General features: G+C 43.2%; 1 protein-coding gene across 1 annotated transcript in view; it reads right to left on the minus strand.

The window, feature by feature from the left end:
• The window catches only part of LOC121733183, a 67357-nt gene that overhangs the window by 24514 nt on the left and 19269 nt on the right, over positions 1 to 23574 (minus strand). Inside the window, exons 12-17 of the mRNA XM_042123354.1 lie at positions 20802 to 20972; positions 9848 to 10004; positions 8161 to 8316; positions 7661 to 7796; positions 5301 to 5429; positions 2970 to 3040 (exon numbers count right to left, since the gene is read on the minus strand). Coding sequence (XP_041979288.1) covers positions 2970 to 3040; positions 5301 to 5429; positions 7661 to 7796; positions 8161 to 8316; positions 9848 to 10004; positions 20802 to 20972 — 820 coding nt within the window. The remainder of the gene's footprint in view (positions 1 to 2969; positions 3041 to 5300; positions 5430 to 7660; positions 7797 to 8160; positions 8317 to 9847; positions 10005 to 20801; positions 20973 to 23574) is intronic.

A 23574-nucleotide genomic window follows, 5' to 3' on the forward strand; every position in this document is an offset into this window, starting at 1 on the left:
CGGAATTTCTTGATTCGGTCGCCGCCCTCAAAGTCCGCAAGAAAAGCTATGCAATAATAGCTTCAAACGATCTTGTCCAATTGTATTATTTTTGTTTAGGTATTTTTCAATCTAAATGTCAAACGACAATACATTGTGCATTGGTACTTTTTCTTCGGCCAGCCCAACTGTTACATAGTTCCTGAGTACCTCAACTCTTTAATCAGGCTTCGTTAATACTCGTCTCTGGCCGAGCGCCAAATTGGCATCCACAGTCCACACTGCCTGCTCATTATTGTGATGCCGAGCTGCAATTGTTGGGATAATTGGATACCACGGATATTGGCTGCTATGTTTAATATTATCTCATGGTAAACCAAGAGTTAACACTATAGCCCTTCATGTCAGGGCTTGTATTAATATATATTATGTGGTCAGGGCCGGATTTATATTTTTTGAGTAATTGAGTATACATGTATATTATATAGGCCACTTTAATTTCGCCGCCCCTATAAACGAACTCTGTCGCCATCCTAGGACGCTGCCGACCCCTAGGACGCCATAGAACGCTGCCGCCAATAGGCCATGGCCTATACTGCCTGTACATAAATCCAGAGCTCCTTCATGTGAGAAAATACCGCACCCGCAGCTCGCTAAACCGTTCACGCGTGAATATCTTCGCACGAGATTCGTACACATGTTACGATATAACTATGCTGTCCTTTCCCGAAACTGAAAGTGTCAGCATACATCACCGTAGCACCTTCGTCGTGGGTATCGTAGACATAATAGATTTTCAATTGTTATGCGGCAGCCGGCTGCCGCTTGGGGATTGATAGGATAGAAGAAGAAAATCTTCCTTTGCCTCCACGCATTATTCCCACATTGGTGACCTTCAACAGAACACGCCTCCTTCATCATCATCACTGCCCAGTCCCCGCCCCTCCGCACCGCGTCCTCTAGCCGCAACGTAGCGCGGCCTGGGCGCGTATAGCCAGCGCTATTATAACTTATCTATTGGGATTTGGGAACTCATTCATTAACAGCAGGATTTTGAGCTTTTATTTTGATAGTGTGTAGGAACTTCGGTAAGGCTCGTGAGCTTTTTTCTTTACCTAAGTAGGGCACCTAAATAAGGAATAAGACATAAGATGAACTCAAATAATAAGAAATCTACTTATCATTTGAGTTCATCTTATAAACCCAACTTTAAGTGGTAACAGCACAGGAAACCAATTACTGCAGTAGTCTAGCTCTGACGGCTGTGGTGAATGTTGAGTGGGGTGACAGCACAATCATGTAATATTCACTCCGGTGTAAAACCTGATGGGTGTCACAGGGAAACCACAATACATGAGTAATCTCGACGGCGTGCGACGAGCCACCTCCACACGGATGCGATCCATACTACTATAATTATAAACGCCAAAGTGTTGCTGTGTTAATTTTTTTTTTGTATGAATAAGGGGGCAAACGAGCTAACAGGTCGCCTGATGGAAAGCAACTACCGTCGCCCATGGACACTCGCAACATCAGAAGAGCTGCAGGTGCGCTGCCGGCCTTTTAAGAAGGAATACGCTCTTTTCTTGAAGGTTTGCAGGTCGTATAGGTAGGTAGGTAGGTTCGTTCCAGAGTTTTACAGTGCGCGGCAGAAAGTTTCGCGAGAAACGCACCGTGGAAAGCTGCCACTCAAGGTGATGAGGATGGTATATTTTTCGCGTGGGACGATAGCGAAAAGTTGCAGGTGGTATGATTCCTCTAAACACCCATTAGATTTTGATGTAAAGTATGAAGACACGTCTTTTTTCCACATAGGCTCCCTAGAACAAATTTTCGTGAGTTTTGATAAGACGAACTTTCCTCTGCGAAAATTCTCGAAAGTGGTAGCCAACAGAGATAGAAAGGATTAAAAATTTATTCGGAACAAAATTTTAAACGCGAGTAATAATTTACGCTGAAAACCTCAAATCGCACTGGTTAGTTAGCAACATAGTTGAAATACTAACTTTCAGTTTTATACCTGGTTAGTACTGCGTTTGTACTTTGTTGCTCGCTTCCGTGAAATTTAAGCTCAATATACACCATTCACAAATATTTTACCTCAGTTTAATCTCTACGTCAAAGCCATAAGGTTTGAAATCTCTTAACTTCAAGGTAAAATTATTTTAAACGTAGTTATTTCGTTTCAAACTTCATGTTGTAGTTGAGGAAAATCGAAAAAGTTTTTAACGATGTTTTAGATATTATTATCGCAAAGAGTTTAGTTAGTGTATGGTGTATCTTGCTACGGAGTTTTTTTAAATTAGATTGTTATTGTAAAGTTTGGTTACATAATAGACTGTGGTAACTGGTAGGTATATAGTAGGTAATAGGTATATTAGGCTGCAGCGCTGGCGATACGCTTAGCTTGAAACGAGCAAACGGGTCACCTGATGGAAAGCAACTTCCGTCGCCCATGGACACTCGCAGCATCAGAAGAGTAATAGGAGAGGGTAGGGAAGAGACTAGGGAGGGTAGGGAAGGAAATAGGAGAGGGTAGGGAAGGGAAAAGGGTAGGGGATTTGGCCTCCAGTAAACTCACTCACTGGGCGAAACACTGCGCAAACGCCGTTTCACGCCGGTTTTCTGTGAGCCCGTGGTATTTTCCAGTCGAGCCGGCCCATTCGTGCCGAAGCATGGCTCTCCCACGTCAAACTAGACTATACAAATCTCAAATAAAAAGTCGTACAGCGCTGCTATTTTCACAGTGAACTCTATAGTCTATACAGGGAACCATACACACCCAAAAGTTCACTTAGTTTTATTATATCTTATATTAGTCCGCGATAAAAAAAATCGATTGATCTTTCGATGGTTTCATTAAACTATCTCTGAAGGAACAAAATTTCATAAAAATGTAGTGATTTAAGCGTCAAGACGTAACGGACAAACAAACACTCATGATGATGGTGATGGTGGTGATGATGATGATTGCTACGATATTATCTCACCGTGACATCAACCGTCTCGTATCCTCCGACTTCCGTGACGTTGGGCGAGAACGCCACACGCAGGACGTTATCTGCAACACGGAGGAACGATAAAACATGGGAGGAAGGCGGCGTTTCCATCAGAGCGTTGCAAAGAATATTGTTTTAAGAGGTCAGACTAGCCCCGCGTTCCACTTGACGTTAAAAACGATCAAAACGCTCAAAATACCTCCTATTTTGAGCGTTTGATCGTTTTTAACGTCAAGTGGAACGCGGGGTATGTAACGAATGCGTGGATTATCAAAAACACATTCCTCCCAACGTGGCTGCGACGGTAATGAGCTCATAAGAGAGATGGTAATTTAGCTTTTTAGCGCCTGGCTCAATGCCAGCTTTGGGCCAACGTGTAGAGGCCTACTTGACCATAAAGTTGGGAGCCGCATTCCGTACTCTACACGATTATACCCAATAAACTGACCTAATAGCTTTGTCCACACTGTGCCTTTTTCTGTTCATCAAGGGCATGCCTTATAGCGCTGTCAACAGTGAGGCATGCCCGTAACGCGCGTTGAAATCGTAGCGCACGCTATGACACTTTTCTTTCAACGCGGGTGGATTTTGACGCGCGTCACGGGCATGCCACATCTTCCCTGTTGACTACGCTTTAACGCATGCCCTTGTTGAACAAATAAAAAGGCACAATGTAGACAAAGCTATGGGTTGGTCCAATCATTTTACTTGACAGGAAGTGACTACAATTCACAAAACTCGGACATTTTACATTGGTGGCTTTGTTTTAGACATGCATCAAACCATCTCTGTATGCCTAAATCCTCGCCATCCAGCCACAGACGGCGTGACAGCTGTCACTTGGAGTTAGCTTGACGTGTATTAATGCGTGTCGCTGATATCTTTGTATCCGGACATGGAGGTATGTAAAACATACATAAATATTAAATACTCTTTCCAGAATCCAGGGCCGGATTTACATTTTTTATGAGAAATATAGGCCACTTTAATTTTGCCTCCCCTATGTACGAACTCTGCCGCCATCCTAGGAGCATCCGCCCATAGGCCTATACTGCCTATATTATATAAATCCAAAGCTGCCAGAACCCATACTAATATTGATGCGAAAGTGTCTGAGAGTTCCTTTCTCAATTTAGGAACTGCCGCGATAAAGCTATTGCATAACATTTTTATCAACATATTAATTATGAAATTATAATTCACATACGTCTAGTCACACGCACACAAACATCGTGGTCAGATTGCGGTGTGTTAGGTTTTTTCATTTCGGAATTTCTTGATTCGGTCGCCGCACTCAAAGCCCGCGATAAAAGCTTTTAAAACATGAATTTTAAACTCCTGTAACAAGTCACAAGGACGTGGGAAATTCGGTATGAAAATGGAACAGACGATTCATATCATGCAGCTGGAAGGCAAACATTACCAGAGCTCTTTACTCGATAGCCGACTAGACACCTAGATAGAAGCAATACTGAGAATGATGCATTTTCAGCAAGGAATTTTCTAGAGGACCTAGCAACGTTATGAAAACAACATAAGTACCTATAGCTTGACCTGTAAAGCTGTAAAGTCGACCCTCGTAGCATATCTACTCCTAGCATACTAAATGTATGCTACGAGTATGCTACGAGGGTCGACTTTACAGCGGTCAAGCTCTACTACCAATAACATGCTTTAATTGGTTCAAAGGCAGTTTACAGACCTACGGTCATTTGGTCGGGTTATGTAAATTCAAACTAAATTGTTATTTCTTTATTGGGTTTGACATAATTTTGACGTGGGAGAGCCATGCTTCGGCACGAATGGGCCGGCTCGACCGGATAAATACCACTTTCTCACAGAAAGCCGGCGTGAAACAGCGCTTGCGCTGTGTTTCGCCGAGTGAGTGAGTTTACCGGAGGCCCAATCCCCTAACCCCTACCCTATTCCCTTCCCTACCCTCAACTAGTCCCTTCCCTTCCCTACCCTCCCCTATTACCCTATTCCCTCTTAAAAGGTCGGCAACGCACTTGCAGCTCTTCTGATGCTGCGAGTGTCCATGGGCGATGGAAGTTGCTTTCCATCAGGTGACTCCTTTGCTCGTTTGCCCCCTTATTTCATAAAAAAAAATGCGGCAAATTACGTAGGTCCAATATTTTTGTGCCAATGAATAAAGCGACTAAATCTTTATAATTGTACACGCTTACAAGTGTGCGCGAGTGCTTCCGCTCTTTTCTCGCCTCACCAAAGAAACTTTAAACTTTTAGAAAGACATCTCAAAGGTATGGGATAGATAGTAGGGATAGGTTAAAGGTAGGTTAATACATGTCATACTATAAATACCTTCAGTTGTCTCCCAACGCAGTAAGGTCGACACGGGTGTGGTGTTGGTGATGCTGAGCCGGTACTGGGTGCTGTGTCCAGTCGACAGCACAGGCGGGCGCAGCACAGCACTACCGTTGTGTCGCGTACCTGAGGATCAACCAGAAATAAGTTCACCTGAAGCCGATAGCACGGTTCAGCACTTTGGGCCGGAAGAGATCATTGTGGCTTGTGTTCAATCAGCATTATAGTATTTTTACATTGTAATAATTAATAATTAATTAAATATAACAACTAATGAGTAATATTAATACTGCAATTTTATAGTTGTTATATTCCGCGAAGCCATGTTAAGACACGCCTGGTTCGTGTTTGTTAAATGTACTATATCAATATTTTTAATGAATAAGTACTTAAAATATATAAATTATAATATTATGAATTAAGGGCCTGTTTCACCACTTCCTGATAAGTGACGAATAGGCTATCCACCAATTAACTTGACAGATCAAGCATGGAGAATGGAGAATCCCCAAGAATATTGAAAAAGGGCAAAGGCATAGGCCTCCGGTAAACTCACTCACTCAGCGAAACAGCGCGAGCGCTGTTTCACGCTAGTTTTCTGTGAGCCCGTTGTATTTCTCCGGTCGAGCCGGCCCATTCGTGCCGAAGCATGGTTTAACTATGTGTAAAAAAAAAATGGTGACAACGTCGTTAAGCTAAAACAAAAATATTCATCCACACATAATATCTGTAATAAATCTGTCAGCAACGACCTTCATAGCTATAATCTAATTATAGCACTTATAGTGGTGTAGGTACTGGTATAGCAGTTTCTGCCCCAATACCATCAGTCATTAGTCATTACCCCGCTGCGGTTTATTGGCGAATAAATCTCGTTCCGCCAATATTTCCCGCGTTTCCGATATTGAACTAATGGGGGCCTTTCTAAGGGTTGAAACAACGGGAATATTCGAGTTGAATTAGAGGCTTCAACAAAGCCATAATCTAAGATCGAGCGTTCACTTGAGACGTGACTGTCTTAAGGCTATTGCAATACGAAATATTATTATAACTTCTTAATATTATTATGGTTTACGTTAAGTGTCACTAAATAAAACATTTTAATATGTCTTCAGTGTGTTTATTTTAGTCCACATATCAAATTATAAAGGGTTGCAATAAGACCTAATAATTCTACTACACGACTGACGGGGCTATGGCGCGGGACCAGTGACCACTGGTGTATGCTCCAGGCTCCAGCGCACCGGGCTCATGCGACATGCAAAAAAAATGTGTTCCCTACATTATGTATCGCAATAGTCTAAGGGCCTGTTTCACCACTTCCTGATAAGGCTATCCATCAATTAACTGGACAGACATTTATCTGTCAAAAAAGTTGTGAATAGCACTTTATTATGCACTTTAACAGAAACTGGTGAAACAAGCCCTAATAGTTTTGTACAGCAGTAATCTGTCGTAAGACTATCGTGCCTCAAGTGAGAACGAGCTATAGCGCGGCTTAGTGCTAACCTACGACTTAAGAGCTACGACACGACAGCCTAGAGTCAATATTGATTCTTGAGTCCTGACCATAATATAAAATAAATCTGGCACAGTCATTCAGTCAGTGAAACTTGCTTAAGTCTATTTCAAGTGAGCGCATTTTCATGTTTAACATTTTTTTTCGTGAATTATCGGCAATCCGCCGCTGCCGCTCTATACAACACACATAAAGATGCATACACACAAATAAATTACAATTTGGCTTTGACTGTCATGTCGTTAGTGAGCGAAAGCCCTAAGTGCCTTAATATCAATGAACTATACAGAACTAAGCGACAATTACGCTTCTAGGAATATCAATCAAATACGGCAGCAATACAATATTAGATATCGAGGAACTTGGAACTACAAATAATACAACATTATAGTCTACAAACAATAAGACTAATATATTATATATAGTCCTCGTAACGCATAATCGCAATAGCGTTGCTATGGTTACTGAATGGCTCAACATAATCGCCTATTCACGTGTTATGATCATCAATATAATACCCAATCAAAATTGAACTATTTCGCATTGGTTCGTAATATTTGTCTGTCTCCACTGCTCGACGACATTTTGTCGTTGCGATGTGGTGTGGTTGTGGTTGTCGTGTGGTTGTGGTACGTGTGGGTTGGCCCTTAAGTCGCCAAAAATATTGGGAAAATTGAGGGGCTCTAAGCTGCCGTTAAAGAAAACCATGGGGAAGGACTTTTTATGGCAGGAAAATATACGTTTTCCGTGGTTTTTCAAAGCCGGCGGAGCCATGAGCAGCGTCTGAAACATTAGACTGCTTTACCATTACCTTTATTTACATCAGCAAACCACTTACCACCATCACTTAAGACTCTCAGCACTAAACGCGGCTCCAGAACCCTGTACGCCACTACAGCTGCACAACCTTTGGTGAAGTCACCGTCATCACCATCAGTGCAGACCTGGACCAGGGTCGCCTGCCAGCCTTCGACCTGTCATTTAAAAAAACGATTCATCTACAATCAGTGCGCTACAATTCGTTCATCGCGCGGGAACCCTAAATTTTTCCGGGATAAAAAATATCGTATGTCCTTTCCCGGGACTCAAAGTATCTCCATGCCAAATTTCAGCAAAATCGATTGAGCGGTTTGGGCGTGAAGAGGTAACAGACAGACAGACAGACACACTTTCACATATTTTGTAATATCAATAATTGTTTTAACTTGGTTATAATATTCCTATTCCAAATAATATTAAATACTTTGACCGCTATTGATGCTTAGATTTTGCTAGGTCACATGTTTCTATACAATATTATTCTACCAAGCACTAGGACTTACGCAGAATCTGCCTTACCTTCATTGCCTGTGTCTTGTACTTCAACACTACCTCCTCATCCACATCCAGTGTACCAAGGTATGGGTTCACCAGGCAGTCAGGACATTGGTCGCCGCAGACGCAGGGCTTCGCTCTGGTGGTGTCCTTGGTGTCAATTACGGTCCACCAGTGGAGCTGGAAGGGAATGAGTACGAAAAAAGGCAGCTGGTAGGTTTAGCATGGAACGTACACCCGTTCTCTTTAACACAGTCAAAAATCCACCCAGCTCGATTGACCCCTCACCACCACGCCAATGCCACAATATATAAAGGCAAAGGTAACATCATACCCGAAGATATCGTAAAATGTCGGATCTGCTGGGTGCCACACACTTGGACCACAATGGCTGAAAACATTAATATAAAAAAAGTCCTAGGCGTGATGGACAGTTACAATGTTTTATAATTTGAAAAAAATATATAATATTATTGGTGTGGAAACCTATATAATCAATTGTAAATAAAACAATTAGTATGAAAATGGGTCAGGGGCCCTAATTAATATTAGGGCCCCTGCCCCCTGACTTGTCTGTCTGTGATCATTATGACCGAAACCACCAGCCTTCTCGTATATTACCATGGGTTCTTTTAAACTTACCTACTAGCGTTTAGAGTGGCAGATATCAAGATGTACACTTTTCGGGCTATCAAATTTATTTCAGTACATAAATTATGTAACCACAACATAGTTCTTTTCTCTATTCCCAAGAAACCTCCTAGCTTCAATTATTCTGTCAAGTGCCCAATTAGGCTGATGGCTGTCTTAAAAATAATCGCATACTGAGATTTCTGAGATATTATTCAATCGTAGCTTTGACAGCACAGGTTTGAATTCCTTTAATTCCGTTGGATCCACAAAGTCAATATTCCCTTTGATTCTTTGATTCCCTAATGAAAGGACTAGGGCTCCTTAGTCCTCTCAAATGAATATTCGATGCGTGTTATTTAAATAATGACTTGGGCAAGAAATGTATCATAATATTACTAATAATATCAATGTTAATATCCGTCTGTCTGTTAATTACCTCTTCACGCCCAAACCATTGAACCGATTTTGCTGAAATTTGGCATGGAGGTACTTGAGTACCGACTCCCGGCAGAGAACATAGGATACTTTTTGAGCCGGAAAAATGTACGGTTCCTACACGATAAACGATTTTTTATTAAAATGCGTTATTATGTTCCGAAAACGCTACGCACCACAAAGTAACGGAACTTTGTAGTGCAATGTTTGCTCTAACACTCTGAGAGTTGATGACTACTTAACTTTAATGTATAGACGTTATTAACATGAATCTTTAACACCTTTATGTTAAACTCTTCATTCAATTAACCCATCAAGCCCCATAAGCTCACCGGTGAGCGAGACACAATAGAATAACAATAGATTTCCAAGAATCTACGATCGAAGGATCAAAGTTAAGTAAAAATTATTTTCATGTTTTTTTACTTTACTCAAAAGTCTAAGGCTTCAGAATCAAAATCAGCGAGCAGCGGGGCGGGGGCGGCAGCGGCGCGGGAGCGGCGCGTTCCAATGTATAGATTTATATGGACCGGTTCTCGAAAACAGTGGCGCGCGGCATACTAGACGGCTTCCCGCGCCCGCGCCGCTGCCGCTCCCGCCCCGCTGTCCGTTGATTTTAAGGCTGAAGGCTTAGTTAACTTACCATTCTACTGGTATCATTCCGCAGCACCAGCTTGGCAGTGACCACGGCACCGGGCGCGACCGTCCCCGCCCAGGTGTAGGGCGGTGACAGTGACGGGAACTGCGGTTCGGGGCGGCTCTGTATGTGGGTTGATGCACAGGATCCGTCGACTAATAACCTGGGAGTTAAGGATAGAAGGTGAATAGCTTTGTCCACACTGTGCCTTTTTCTGTTCGTCAAGGGCATGCGTTATAGCGCAGTCAACAGCAAACGTGAGGCATGCCCGCGACGCATGCCCTCTGACCGTATCCAAAAAACAAAAATGACAATGTTGGCGTTGCGTTCGTTGACGTATTCAATTATTGAATGCGCCAAAACGAAAGTTGAATGAAAGAAGATGACGAAAATTGAAGACGAAAGCGCATAGTGTGGACATACAATATCTCCAGCATAGTTAAGCCTCATGCACCGAGTTCCGAAATTCTCGATTCTTGTAAGAAATTATTGACATCGCTTAATGTAAAGGATATAGTCATTTTGGCATTTGGAGGTAACGACTCAAATCCTTATAAATTTCTATCAAACTTATGTAATACTACACTACTACATTTTTAAAAATCAGAACGTTTTTGTTATTAATGTGCAATTTAATCCGTATGTTAATGAAATGTTATTTAATAATAATATTAATTCTATTATAAAAAATTATAATAATTGTTACTGTGTTAATTTTAGTAAGAGTAACATGTTTTTAAACAATCGTAACCGTTTCACAAAAATGTTAAGCTTTAGACTACATGTTGAAATAGACTTACTTTCTTACAGCAGACAGTTTTTAAAATGTAGTAACGTACAATACACAGCTTTGAGACATTCACATCACAACAAAAATGGCGATAACTGTATACTTAACAAGCCTATCTCATCACCGAAAAAGATAAAAACTTTAAAGCAGAAAACAATGCTGTCATATTTTAACAAAATTAAAACGAACGGAACGATACAAAATTTAAATACCTCTGATTATACAAGTAAGAAAGAAAATAATAATAATATGCTTTTTCTCAAATAAAAATATTACATTATTTCACCAAAATATAGCAAGTATCTTAAGCAAACAAGATCTTTTCCAAGCGACACTTAGTGATCTCCAAAAAGAACTTGATGACGTAGACATAATTTGCTTATCTGAAACTTTCATAAAGAAAGGATCCATTAGTAACCTAAATATAAAAGGATATACTGTTGCGTCCTCGTTTTGTAGAAATGAACGGAGGGGAGGTACATGCATTTTATTGAAAAAAAACTTAGATTTTAAAATACTTGACATAAAAGAATCGATACCATATATATTTGAATGTTGTGCTGTTGAAATATTACAATATAATTTAATAATAATTTGTATATATAAAACTCCTGACTCCAATGCTATGATTTTTTTAAATAATTTAAAATCTCTCCTAAATCGTTTATTACGAAGAAATAAAAAAAATGTTATATTATGTGGTGATTGGAATATTGATCTGTTAACATGTAACAAATATACTAAAGATCTGATAGGTATTTTGTCTAATTATAATCTTACGAACCACATTATTAAACCTACTCGTAAAAATTCTTGTCTCGACTTAATTGTTAGTAACTTATCAAGAATTGTGGGAGCGAATACTCACTATCTTTGTCTATCAGACCATGAAACTGGACAGAGCATAACTTTTAACTTGGATATTATAGGTAAATGTAAAAAAACACCTAATGTTTGGTTTGAAAAAAAAAGAGATATGAATACTGAGAACCTACATAAATTTCAATCCTGTATGTCTGCTTTATCTTTTGCAGAAGTTTTAGAAGACAATAATACTGAAAGCGCATTTAACAAATTTCACGATATTATAAAGCTGTTCTATGACCTTCGTTTCCCGATTATTAACGTAAAAAAAGTTAACAAGCCAATCAAAAATTCCTGGCTCACGAAAGGTATAAAAAAATGTTGCATAAATAAACGACGATTATATTTAAAATACAGACTTGATTCATCTAATAGAAATGTAAAAAAAAAATCATTATAAGGACTACACGAGAATTCTTAAAAAATGTATTTTAGCTGCTCAAAGATCAATCAATACTAGTCTAGTAAAAAAATCAAAGAATGCTTGTAAAACTACTTGGAATGTAATAAAAAATAATTCTCAAAATAAAAGTATGAATAAAGGAATTCGTGAAATAATACTAAATGATAGTAAAATTACTGACATCCCAACAATTTGTAATGAATTCAATAATTTTTTTTATTGACATATCTAAATTGAATAAAATTGACATTTCTAATAAGTAATACGAATTCATTTAATCATATACCTTTTTTTTTTTTTTTTTTTTTAGTCGGGAAATGCCATTATGCATCCCCGGCAGTGCTGGGGAAGACAACCGGGGTATGTGGGACTCGCTGCGGCCGATGAGATGGTAAGTGACCGCAGCTCTACCCACTAAAACCCGACCGTGTTCCTTTCTGCGCCGCTACTCGCAGAACCACGGGAAATGTGGGGCCACCGCAGTTCTATCAGCGGGCGTCTGCCTGGTCGTCAGCAGACACGTCTGATCGAGGGTGTTCAGACACCCTCCAGGCCTAACAGAGACCCTACTAGGGCTTGTTTAGGTCATTCCTCTGTATTTACGTCGCGATGCACTGGAACACATAGTGCGTCGCGACCCGCTCGGGGGCTCTGTACAATGGACATCGGCGTCCCCACACCGATGCCCCGAGCACCCCGGCTATGGCGGAACGTTTCGGTCGTCATTATTGACCCTACGTCGCCTTGGCCGGCTACGTCTTCGAGGGTCGAGCGCCTCCCGCTCGCGTATGCGCTCGGCCTCCTCTTTGGCAGCCATTACATGCTCAGCAAAGTCTTCAACCGCCCTCCATCCTTGATTGCTGCCCAGCATCGAGCGAACCAATGCTGGGAGCGAGGTGTCATATCCGATAGCGGCCGTGAGGGCCGCACGTTGTCCATTCCAAGAGGGACAGACCGATACAGTGTGCTCGGTCGTGTCCCTGTCTTCGTCACAGTGGTGGCATCTTGGGGTCTCTTCCCTTCCGACGATCTCGCACAGGTACCGACCGAAGCACCCGTGCCCGGTCAGCACCTGTGTGAGGCGAAATGAGAGAGTTCCATCCTTGCGATCAAGCCACTGTCTGAGTACTGGGCGGATGGCCAGAACTAAGTCCACGCTGGCTTGCGGCTCTTCTAGCCGCTCTTGCCACAAATCAATTGCCATGTCTCTCGCATCGCTCCTCCACCGACGTACGGCATCCGGTAGGGGGTTGCTGCCCCCCGCGCGGACCGCAGCGCAACGCCAGAATACATCGGCGAGGGCACGCGCATCCAAATCCCAGGGGATGGCCCCCGCGAGCAGGCAAGCCGCATCTTTGGAGATTGTGCGGTAGCCGCGGACTGCCCGGATGGCCATCACCCTTTTTAGTCTTCCTAGCGCGAGACTGTTTTCCTTGCGCAATCGGTCTGCCCAGATCGGCGCCCCGTACATTGCCATTGAGCGCACGACTCCCAAATAAAGTCGCCTGCAACTCAGGCTTGGACCCCCGAGATTTGGGAGCAGCGAGGCCAGGGCACCTGCCGATTTTGACACCTTCGTTTGGAGCTGTTTGAAATGCTCCCTAAAAGTCCATCTTCCGTCCAGGACGAGACCCAGGTAAGTCATAGATGGAGTGACTTTTATCTGGATCCCGCCAACTACTATCTCCAGTCCGGGTGGTGGAGGGTTCCGGGGCCTGTGAAAGCACATAGCCTCGGACTTTTCCAGGGCCACTGTCAGTCCTAGTCCGCGGATCTGACGGACGATCTGAGCGACTCCAGCCGTCGCGCGGACCACTGCCTCATGATATGTCTTGCCGCGGCTGATGGCAAGAGTGTCATCCGCATAACAAATTTTCTCGACGCCTGGTATATCGGCGCCAGAGAGCACTTCGTCGTATCCTAAGTTCCACAGGGGTGGTCCAATAGCTGACCCCTGTGGAACGCCGCAGTCCACCTCTTCTTCCTCCCATCCATCTTGGGTTGGAAACTGCACGGAGCGATCCGACAAGTAATTGCCGACAACCTTGCGCATATACCTCGCAACACCGTGTCTCCTTAGTCCTTCCTTGATGGTTTCCCAGGGCAGGGAGTTGAAAGCATTGGAGATATCCAGTGATACTGCCAACACTACCCCACCCCGGGAAACCTCTTCCTCGACAATGTCACGCAACCGTGCGACCGCCCCCATCGTGGATCGACCTGAGCGAAAACCATACTGGTTTTCGCTCAGATTGGGCCCGACGTTCTCTAGATGTTTGGAGAGACGCGCCGCCAGGATCCTTTCCAGCACTTTACAAATCTCGTCAAGAAGCACGATAGGTCGGTACGCCGACGGTTGGTCTTCCGGCTTCCCGGCTTTCCGCAGGAGCACCAGTTTTCCCGTTTTCCAACGCTGCGGTACTCGTCCCTGGACCAAACAGTTCGTCATGAGGGAGAGCACCTGCGGCTCCAGCTCCTTTATCGCGAGAACCCAGACGCGTCCTGGAATGCCATCAAGGCCGGGCGCCGTGTTCTTACGGGCCATCCTTTGGATCGCCGCCGCCAGCTCCGCCGAGGTTACGGGCGGTATCTCCTCTTCGCCGTCAAGGGTCTCCTCCCGATGGATCATTGTTGGGGGTGGGCTCCACTCGGCCCCCGATGGAAATAGGGTCGCAATGACCCTGTTGCGGAGATCCGGTTGGAGACTCTGAGTGAGCGGTGGGGCAGCCGGGCGCAGCTTTTGGCGCACCCATTTATAGGGCTTGCCCCAGGGATCCTCCTCCAGCGTCCGTAACCACTCATTCCATGAGTCCGTCTTCGCCTGTTGTATGCCATCACGGAGGGCGACGCAGGCTGCACGGTACTCGTCATATAGGCCGTCCTCTACGTGCTGTAGTCTATTCCGGCGTCTACGGTAGCGCTTGTAGCGACGCTTAGCTGCTGTGCACTCCCGCTGCAAATGTTGCAGTTCAGGGCGCCACCAGTATGTTTGGCGTCACGGCTTGTAAGGACTCACTCGTGGCATTGAGGCGTCACAGATGTTGCGTAATGCCTCATTGAGCCAGTCCGCGCATTCATCGACGTCGTCCGAGGGGAGCGGCGCCCATGACGCGACAGCAGCAGCCTCTTCCAGGAGGTCGCGGTCCAGCCGTCTTAAGGCCCATTTCGGGCCGCCATTGGATGGAAGTGGGCGACCCAACTCCGACGCGCGTGCAGAAGCGTCGAAGCGGATGTACCTGTGATCCGACAAGGTTTCCGTTTCCTCGTCTACCCGCCAGTTGGTGATGTGACGGGCAAAGTTCGAGCTGACAAGGGTCAAGTCAACGATTGACTCGCCCTGTCGGCGAACACAAGTACTGACAGCGCCTCGATTTGCCACCACCAGCCCCACGGAAGCCATCCAGCTTTCAACAGCGCGGCCTCTAGCGGTCGTCGCCGGGGAACCCCAAAGCCTGGACTTTGCATTAAAGTCTCCGGCGACAATCACAGGACCCGTTGCTCCGCTGATAAATGCGGTAAGCCGCATGAGAAAGGCTTCGAAGTCTGCCAATGGTCTATTGGGGGAGAAGTAGACCCCCACCGCAGTGAGGGCCCCCAGACATGCGACAACGAAGCCTCTACCCCTCGTCGTTTTCCCCGGGGATAGGGGGCCGATTGTGGGACCGAAGACCAGAGCAACCGTCGAGTCTATGTCACCGATCCAGTCGCTTCTGGGAAGGATACGGTACGGTTCCGATATGAAGGCGAGGTCAATCGACCACTGCGGCATACTCTGAACCATAATGTCCTGCGCCCGGGCGCAGTGGTTCAGATTACCCTGCAGATAATGTGTGGTTGCCGTTATGAAGCTTCCATAGGGGCCGCTCCGGTCCCAGTGCCTGCCGTAGGTGGAATGACGGGTTGATGGGACTGCTTACTCTTTTTAAAGCTCCTCCTCTTTTTAGGTGCCGGCTTGCCGCATAGTTTACTGCCGACGCTGTGGTCAGCCGGCTTCCCGTTCGCTTCACATAGCACACAGTGCGGTGCGTTTACGCACTGCGCAGCCGAGTGATCTGGTTGACCGCAGCGGAAACAAAGTTGGCTGCGATCGGTTTCTTTCGAGCAAGTGGCCCGGGTGTGCCCGGTCTCGTGGCACTTGTAGCAGCGCATGGGGCGTGCAGACAGGAGCACCACCCGCACCACCGTCCATCCCACGCAGATCTTCGTGGTCGGCTCCGAGACCTTCATTGCGACATCGACTGGACATTTCACCCAAGACAAGCCGCGTCCATTTCTCTGTCGTCGGATTTCTCCAACTTTTATATCTGCCGGAGCGCAACCGCCAGATCTGGCAATGGCTTCCGCGATTTCCGTCGCCATTGCCGTATCATCCAGCCCCATAATGCGCAATTCAGCGCACTTCTGGGGTCTGGAGATGCGGACGTCTTCTTCGCCCAAGACAGCCCTTAGCCTTGCCGCCAGGGCATCTGCCTTTTCTTTACAGGCCGCACCTGAGACCTCATATAATCGGGCTCCCGTTACGGCCTGTTTGAATCTGACAGCTGGGATTTCCATGGCTGACAGGTCCACTTGTCCTTTCGCTCTGTCTAATATGTCTTTGTAAGACATGCCACGTTCTCTTGCACCCTGCTGCAGCGTTATGACGACCGCCGCAGTCTTAAAGGCGTGTAGTTTTCCTTTCCTCTTCCTTTTCTTTTTCTTAGGAGCTTCACTCTGTTGTCTTCCTGACTTTTCCTTTTATGCACCGTTACCTTCTTCTTTACTACCGCCGACCATTCTTGCGAAGGGGCGGGTCGTGGCGCCGCTGGTGTTGATGCGGCGTCTTTTTTAGCTGCAGCCGCCTCTATGGCAGCAGCAGATTTCTTCGTCTTCCTTTTCTTCTGAGCCGGGCCAGGGTTGAGTGGTGGCTGTAGTGTTGACACCTCTGGTACCGGCCCAGGTCTCTCTATTTGCGGCGGTCCTGCAGGTGTTAAATCAGGCGTTGCATTCTTTTTTCTGTCCACTGCTAGTGGGGGACGCAGGCGCGGCTCCGGTAGGAGTCGGGCCTCTAGACCCTCTAGTCGCGCATCCAGACGAGCGCTTGATAGTGAGACCGCCTCTCGGATCGCGCGCTCCAGCATTTCCTCGAGTGAGGGCCCCACCGGGTCTATCTGCGGTCGTACTTTATGGAGCTCGCATCTGAGGGTCGCAAGCTCAGCCTTTACTTCGCCGAGCTCTCTGGAGAGCCGTTTGTTGGCCTGTTCCAGCGCTCGTGTCTCCTCCGTTTTAGAACGCTGCAGGAGTTCCTCGGTCGCATCTCGGATTGCCTTCGTAGCATCCTTCAGATGCTTCACGTATTGACCGCTGAGGTTCTTTGACTTGGTGGCTACCGTGGAAATCACCTCTAGGCTCTTGGTGCTAGTAGAGCCTAGTATAGCCGAGGTAACCTGTTCCTCTTCTTCCTTTTCTGACATCGTCACGTCCGTGTAAAAGGAAGCATCCGACAGCTGGTGTGACTGTTGCTGCGGAAGCTCCTGTGCCATCTCCGATGCGCGCTGTTCGGCCTCAGCCTGTTTAGCCTTACGCTCTTCCCTTCTCTGATGGAGACCTACGTACTGGCCAGTGGTGGGTGGCCTGCCCCTACCGCGTTTGGTATGCCTCAGGGGGACCACGTCCTTTCCCTTTTCAGAGTCTTCTTCGACTGCACTTCCGCGCCTCTTAAGGAAGCGACGTCTGGAGTGCTCCATCTCCCTCTCTTGTCTCTGAGAGCCGGTCGTCTCATTGCCGCTCTCTTCCTCAGCAGAAGTTCTACCTTCCAAACCGAAAAACTTACTACTGCGGGAAGACACGGGCGTCGTCGCCCGCGATCTGCCTTCCAATTCAACCATCCGTTTGGTTTGCACATTCGGTGTCCGTGTAGTGCACCTGAAGTCGTCATTTTGGAGGGCAAGGGTGCCCCCAGGAATATTTACTACATCCGCCACCGGCGCGGTTAGGTGCGCCGGTTTCGGACGTTCGCGCGAAATCGCGCCACTACTTCCACTCGCCGCCGCAGCGGCCTCCTCACCCTTCAGCGCATTTTGTGCCGGCCCCGTATACGTCCAACAGACCCCCTCTTTCGAGGAGGTGTGGGATTCTCTGGCGTCCACCGGACAACCAGAACCCACCCGGGGAGTATTTTTCAAGATACGCTCTTCCATAATTGATCAATTAGGGGTGAGTCTGCCCCACATCCTCAGTGCGTGGTCACCCACCTGCATTGCACCCCTTCACCGGACGTCACCAGCTTAGGGTTGGGGGCCCACAGGCCCATCCATCTCTCAATCACTCACTGAATTTTACACGCAAACACACAATATTGTATAGAAGAGTTAAAATAAAAGGAAAGATAGTGTAGAAAAAACGGTGAAAAGATAGTAAAAACAAAAATAAAATATGCAAAAGGAAGAGTAAACTAATAAAAAGAAAGAAAGACAGAGGAAAGACCGGCGTTCAGCCATCCTGAGTACCTGACTCCGTGTAAAGGGCGGGGTGGCGTACTCAGGCGCCCAGGGACACGAACGTGGACGGACCGGTATCGCCCCCATTTAATCATATACCTAATAACCCAAAATCTATTTATTTGACTCCAGTAAATGAAAATGACATATTTAAAAAAATTCAAGAACTAAAAAATTCGTTCTCCACAGGACATGATGGAATATGTACAAGAGTGATTAAAAAATGTGCCAAAGAACTTTCCTTACCATTGGCACATATTATAAATCTGTCGATGAATCAAGGACATTTTCCTTCCGCATTAAAAATTACAATTATTGTAAAGCCATTACATAAAAAAGGTCCTTCAGACCTATTAGGTAATTACAGGCCTATATCCATCATACCAATTATATCAAAGATATTTGAAAAAGTCGTATCAGATAAAATCCAGACATTTATTTCTTTGAATAATTTGCTTAGCAAAGAACAATTTGGTTTTAGAAAAAATAGCTCTACAGCCCTTGCCTGCTTTAACTTAGTTAGATACATCTCTGAAAGTCTAAACAAAGGAATTCATGCCTTGGCTATATTTCTTGATATGAGCAAGGCATTCGATTGTGTTGACAAGAAATTACTTCTTCGGAAGCTTGAGAGATATGGAATAAGAGGAATAGCTTTAAATTGGATAGAAAGTTACCTTGATTATTTTTCCGACCCAAATATCGACCAATAGAATTGCACCATTCGACGTCACGTGGTACAACCTACATGGTATTATACTGATAATTTTTTGAAAATTTTCTCTGGTAGTTGCTATATATAAAAAACAAATTCTAATTCTATTGGCCGACATTTGGGACGGAAAAATAATCCCCCGAATACCACACGAGCTTCAAAATTATCTGGCATTTCATTATAAGTGAAAATCGCCAACAAAGGGTCGAAATAACTGTCATAGAAAATAACTCCAAGAAAACATATACCTCTAACTTCCTTACTAATACTTGTGGCGTTCCACAATGAAGTGTATTGGGGCCTTTGTTATTCCTTTTATACATTAACGATCTACCTATTTTTACGGACCAAGAGTGTATACTGTTTGCAGATGACACAACACTGATAATTAAATGTAAAAATAAAAATATGCTAAAAACTATCGCAATTAAAGAGTTAAACAAAATAGTTAAATGGTTGTATAATAATAATTTAAATATTAACATAGAGAAAACAAAATTTATAAAATTTCAATCTATAAATAAAAAAGAAAATAAAATTGACATCACCTGTAATATAAACAACAAAACTAATTCAATAGAGGAGGTTAATATGACAAAATTTTTGGGAATAACTATTGACAAGTACCTTAACTGGAAAGCTCACGTTGACACTATTGTAACAAAATTAGACCGGTTTGTTTACGCTCTCAATAGATTAAGACAAATTGCATCGAAACAAGCTGCCTTGACTGCTTATCACGGATATGTGTCCTCAACTCTACGGTATGGAATTATACTATGGGGCAATTCAACCGATACTACTAGAGCATTTATGGTCCAAAAAATGTGTAAGATCTGTATGCGGCGCAGGGTATTTGGACAGTTGCAAGCCGCTGTTTAAAAAGTTGAATGTACTGCCTTTGCCTTGTCTTTACATTTACGAAACGGCTATATTTGTTTATAAACATATATACTTATTTGCTAAAAACAAGGACTGTTCTAAATATAGAGGTAGGAAACGTGAAAACTTGTGCATTCCTGACCAGAAACTAGCTCTATTTTCTAAAAATGCATACTGCATGGCTATCCGTATATATAACAACTTACCTAACGATTTAAAAAAAATGTCATTAAACAAATTTAAAAATAATTTATTTCAATTACTATTAGCCAAAATGTATTATACCATTGACGATTTTATTAATGATGATAATATAATATTGTAATAATTATAAGTAACATTTCATCTTGACAATTTTTAATTTATTTTTTGCATATTTGTACTGTTTGACATTTGATTAATTTATTATAATTTTTACTAACAATATTGTACTGCAACCTATGAATAATAACAACTAACTGCAACTAAATATTATGTGTCAAAGAATTAAGAAAATTAAATGTAACTTTTATTTCCACAATATTTGCACGTCGAGATGTATCCGACAAAACATGAGCTCTATTTCTCATTGTACCATCTAATATTGTCATTACCATGTTTTTGCAAATAAACGTTATTATTATTATTATTATTATGGACATAGCTAATTAATTAAAGACCAAGTTTATAGGTAACTTCACATTGCATTGTATTGGTGACGCACGCTCGAAGCAATAGTTTATGGAATGTAGATATTAAGCAATTTTAAATGAGCCATACAAAACTAAAGTTTATTTACACAAGAAAAGAAAGCCGTTGACGAACCAACATCAAACTCTTCTTCATACCTGATATCAACATCGTCATTATCCTGCAGTGGTACCACCACAGTAACCGTGGTGGTCCCGTTCGGTACCAGGCGTATCGGTGACATTGGCACCGGTGACTCCCAGGTCCCCTGTGCCCCACACACTCCGTGCAACTCGGTGACGTTGAGGGTTAGTGGGATAGATTGTACCCTTGAAATTAGGAAAGATTTGGTTATGTAAGTATTTTGAAAATTTAACCCAAGTAAAATATTACTCTTGATTATTTTTACTTATTTTTTTTTATAAATATAATTTATTGTGCACAGGAAATATAACAATATAACAGTTTACACAGAAAGACGACACAAAGGATCTGCTTATTTCTAAAAGAAATCTCTTCCAGCAGCCCTACGGAGAGAGATAGGATTAATACAGCAGATAGGACGTGCACGAATATGGTTTATTACTTGGTTTGTCATAGCGAAGAAAAAAATATTTGGTCTGTGAGTTAAACTTTACCGTTTTCTTGTATTTTATAACTTCCAAAGATTGCTATAAAATACAACAAAATTTACATCGTTAATCTTTACTTACAAATATTCTTTACCAATAGAGCTGTTGATAACAACGGTCTTTGGCCTTTGACAGTCAACGCATCATGCCTTTGTTTTCAATTTCAATTACGAATTATTTATTCATTTTACGTACCAGTAATTTCTGTATAATTTCGAAACATTTTTACACAAACAAACTTGAAACGTGGCGATTCTGAGAATACATTCCGGCGTTATACAGTTTGAAATTACAATTAATTTCACTTTTCAAAGGATCTGAAACTACAGTATAATAGCTCCCACACCGGTTTCGGTGACGGTGGCCGGTTTCATTGAAACCGGGGAGTAATTTTATAGTGCCCAAGTGTGTGCGCAGTACACAAGAGCACTCTCTGTTCCTTTACTCTCATAACCCAGTGGGACGGAAGACCGACACGACTGGCGAGAGATCAGGCACAGGACCGACTTTTTACATGCCCATCCGACGCATGGATCATCTTACTTGTCAGGTGATCAGCCTGCATCGTCCTAACCAAACTTGGAAATAACATGTTTCCAACGCGGGAATCGAACCCACGACCTCCGAGTCAAGAGCCGCGCTCTATACCACTAGACCACGGAGGCGTTAACTAACTACAGTACAGTTTACACAAACTATATTTCGTATTCAGAGAAAACTTGTGATACACAAAATTCAGTTCTCAGTAAGCAGTTTCGTTACTTCGAAATTGCAAATTAAACATTTACAAGCTGTGAGTTGTGACTAACTTGGAGATATTTATTACACATTTTGTAACAAGATTATATATCAGAATGCTTTGGTCTCGGTCATAATTTTAACAAGAAAAAAACAACTTCAAACTGTATAATGGGACCACCTGTGAAGTACCTCTCTTGCCAGCAAAAAAAAAACGGTGAAGTTATCCGCGAACAAACATAAAGAAATTTCGAAAGAAGTACGGTCGAATTGAGTAACCTCCATCTTTTTTAAAGTCGGTTACTTAACCCTAGAGTGGGCGCGTTATTCTGTGAAACGTTAGTGGGCGCGTGTGGAGCATTTTGCCGCCCCTTTTCTTTAGGTATTTTTAGTAGGAATTATGCAATACCATTAATTTATTTTGACACGATTTAAATAACACACAAATAACAATTGAAAATTCGCCATATTTATTAAAATCTGTTTTAAAGACTTTGGCTTACAACACATTTTAGGAAATTTAATATTTTTACTGATTTTTTTTTACTTTGTTCTAAATAACACCCTATAATACTGAAAAAAATTAGGAAAAAAGGATCACAATTATATGTTTTCCTTATCTGCAGGACATGTTTTATCTGAACAGTCTTCACAAAAGTATAAGCAATGTTCATTGCACAGCAACATTGGCCATCTGTAAAACCCTTTTTAGTGCACATATTTTCAAAGATTATATTTCATTTTCAAAGAAAAATAGGCAATAGAAGATTCATCTACCTTCTTGGAAGTCTGCTTATACAAATAGAGTAATTTGGTTCCTCAAAGAAATATGAAATGTGTCTATGGAAGACCTTGTGGTCATATATTATGACTTGACTGGCACCATAGCAATTAATATAGCATTTGAAAGAAATCTTTCAAATACTACATTGCTACTACTTAATACTTTTAAATTGTATAATTGAAATTGTTTTTACAACCAATCCACCATAAAATAAAGCCAGTATTGCAACTTTGGAAAAAAATTATGTGAATTTTTTACCTACGTCAGTGGGCGCGCGGTGAGCAATTTGCCGCCCCGCGACACCCGATGGTAAGAACCTTAACTTTAAGCGGGCCCCCGTGTTTTGATGGGGTCCAGCTTTTCAGCACGCATAGCTAACGAGATTAGGGGCAGCTACTATAAAGTGCAAGACTACTGAGCTATTGTTTTACGAATTATTAACGTCTTTTCAGCGCGGGCGGCAAAATGCTCATAGCGCGCCCACTCTAGGTTAAAAATCGAAACTAACGCAGCGATATTGTAAAATATCACTTGTGAGCTGTTGTGACGTTAAATGCAAGTCTTTCACTGACATAATGGCCGAATGTTGGTAGTAGGTCGGTAGGCCTATTTCATAATCGGACGCTTAAAACCGAGGGATAGAGAATTAACCTTCCTTTTCCATCACCATCACATCAACGATGAAAATAACTTAAGTATAGTGACATAATTTACAATCAAGGCCGTAGGGCCAAAATATAACCTTGGCAGAACGACCCAAAGTTACACATAGAAGAT

This window comes from Aricia agestis, chromosome 13 (genome assembly GCF_905147365.1).
Source record: "Aricia agestis chromosome 13, ilAriAges1.1, whole genome shotgun sequence".
In the NCBI taxonomy this organism is placed as follows: Eukaryota; Metazoa; Arthropoda; class Insecta; order Lepidoptera; family Lycaenidae; genus Aricia; species Aricia agestis.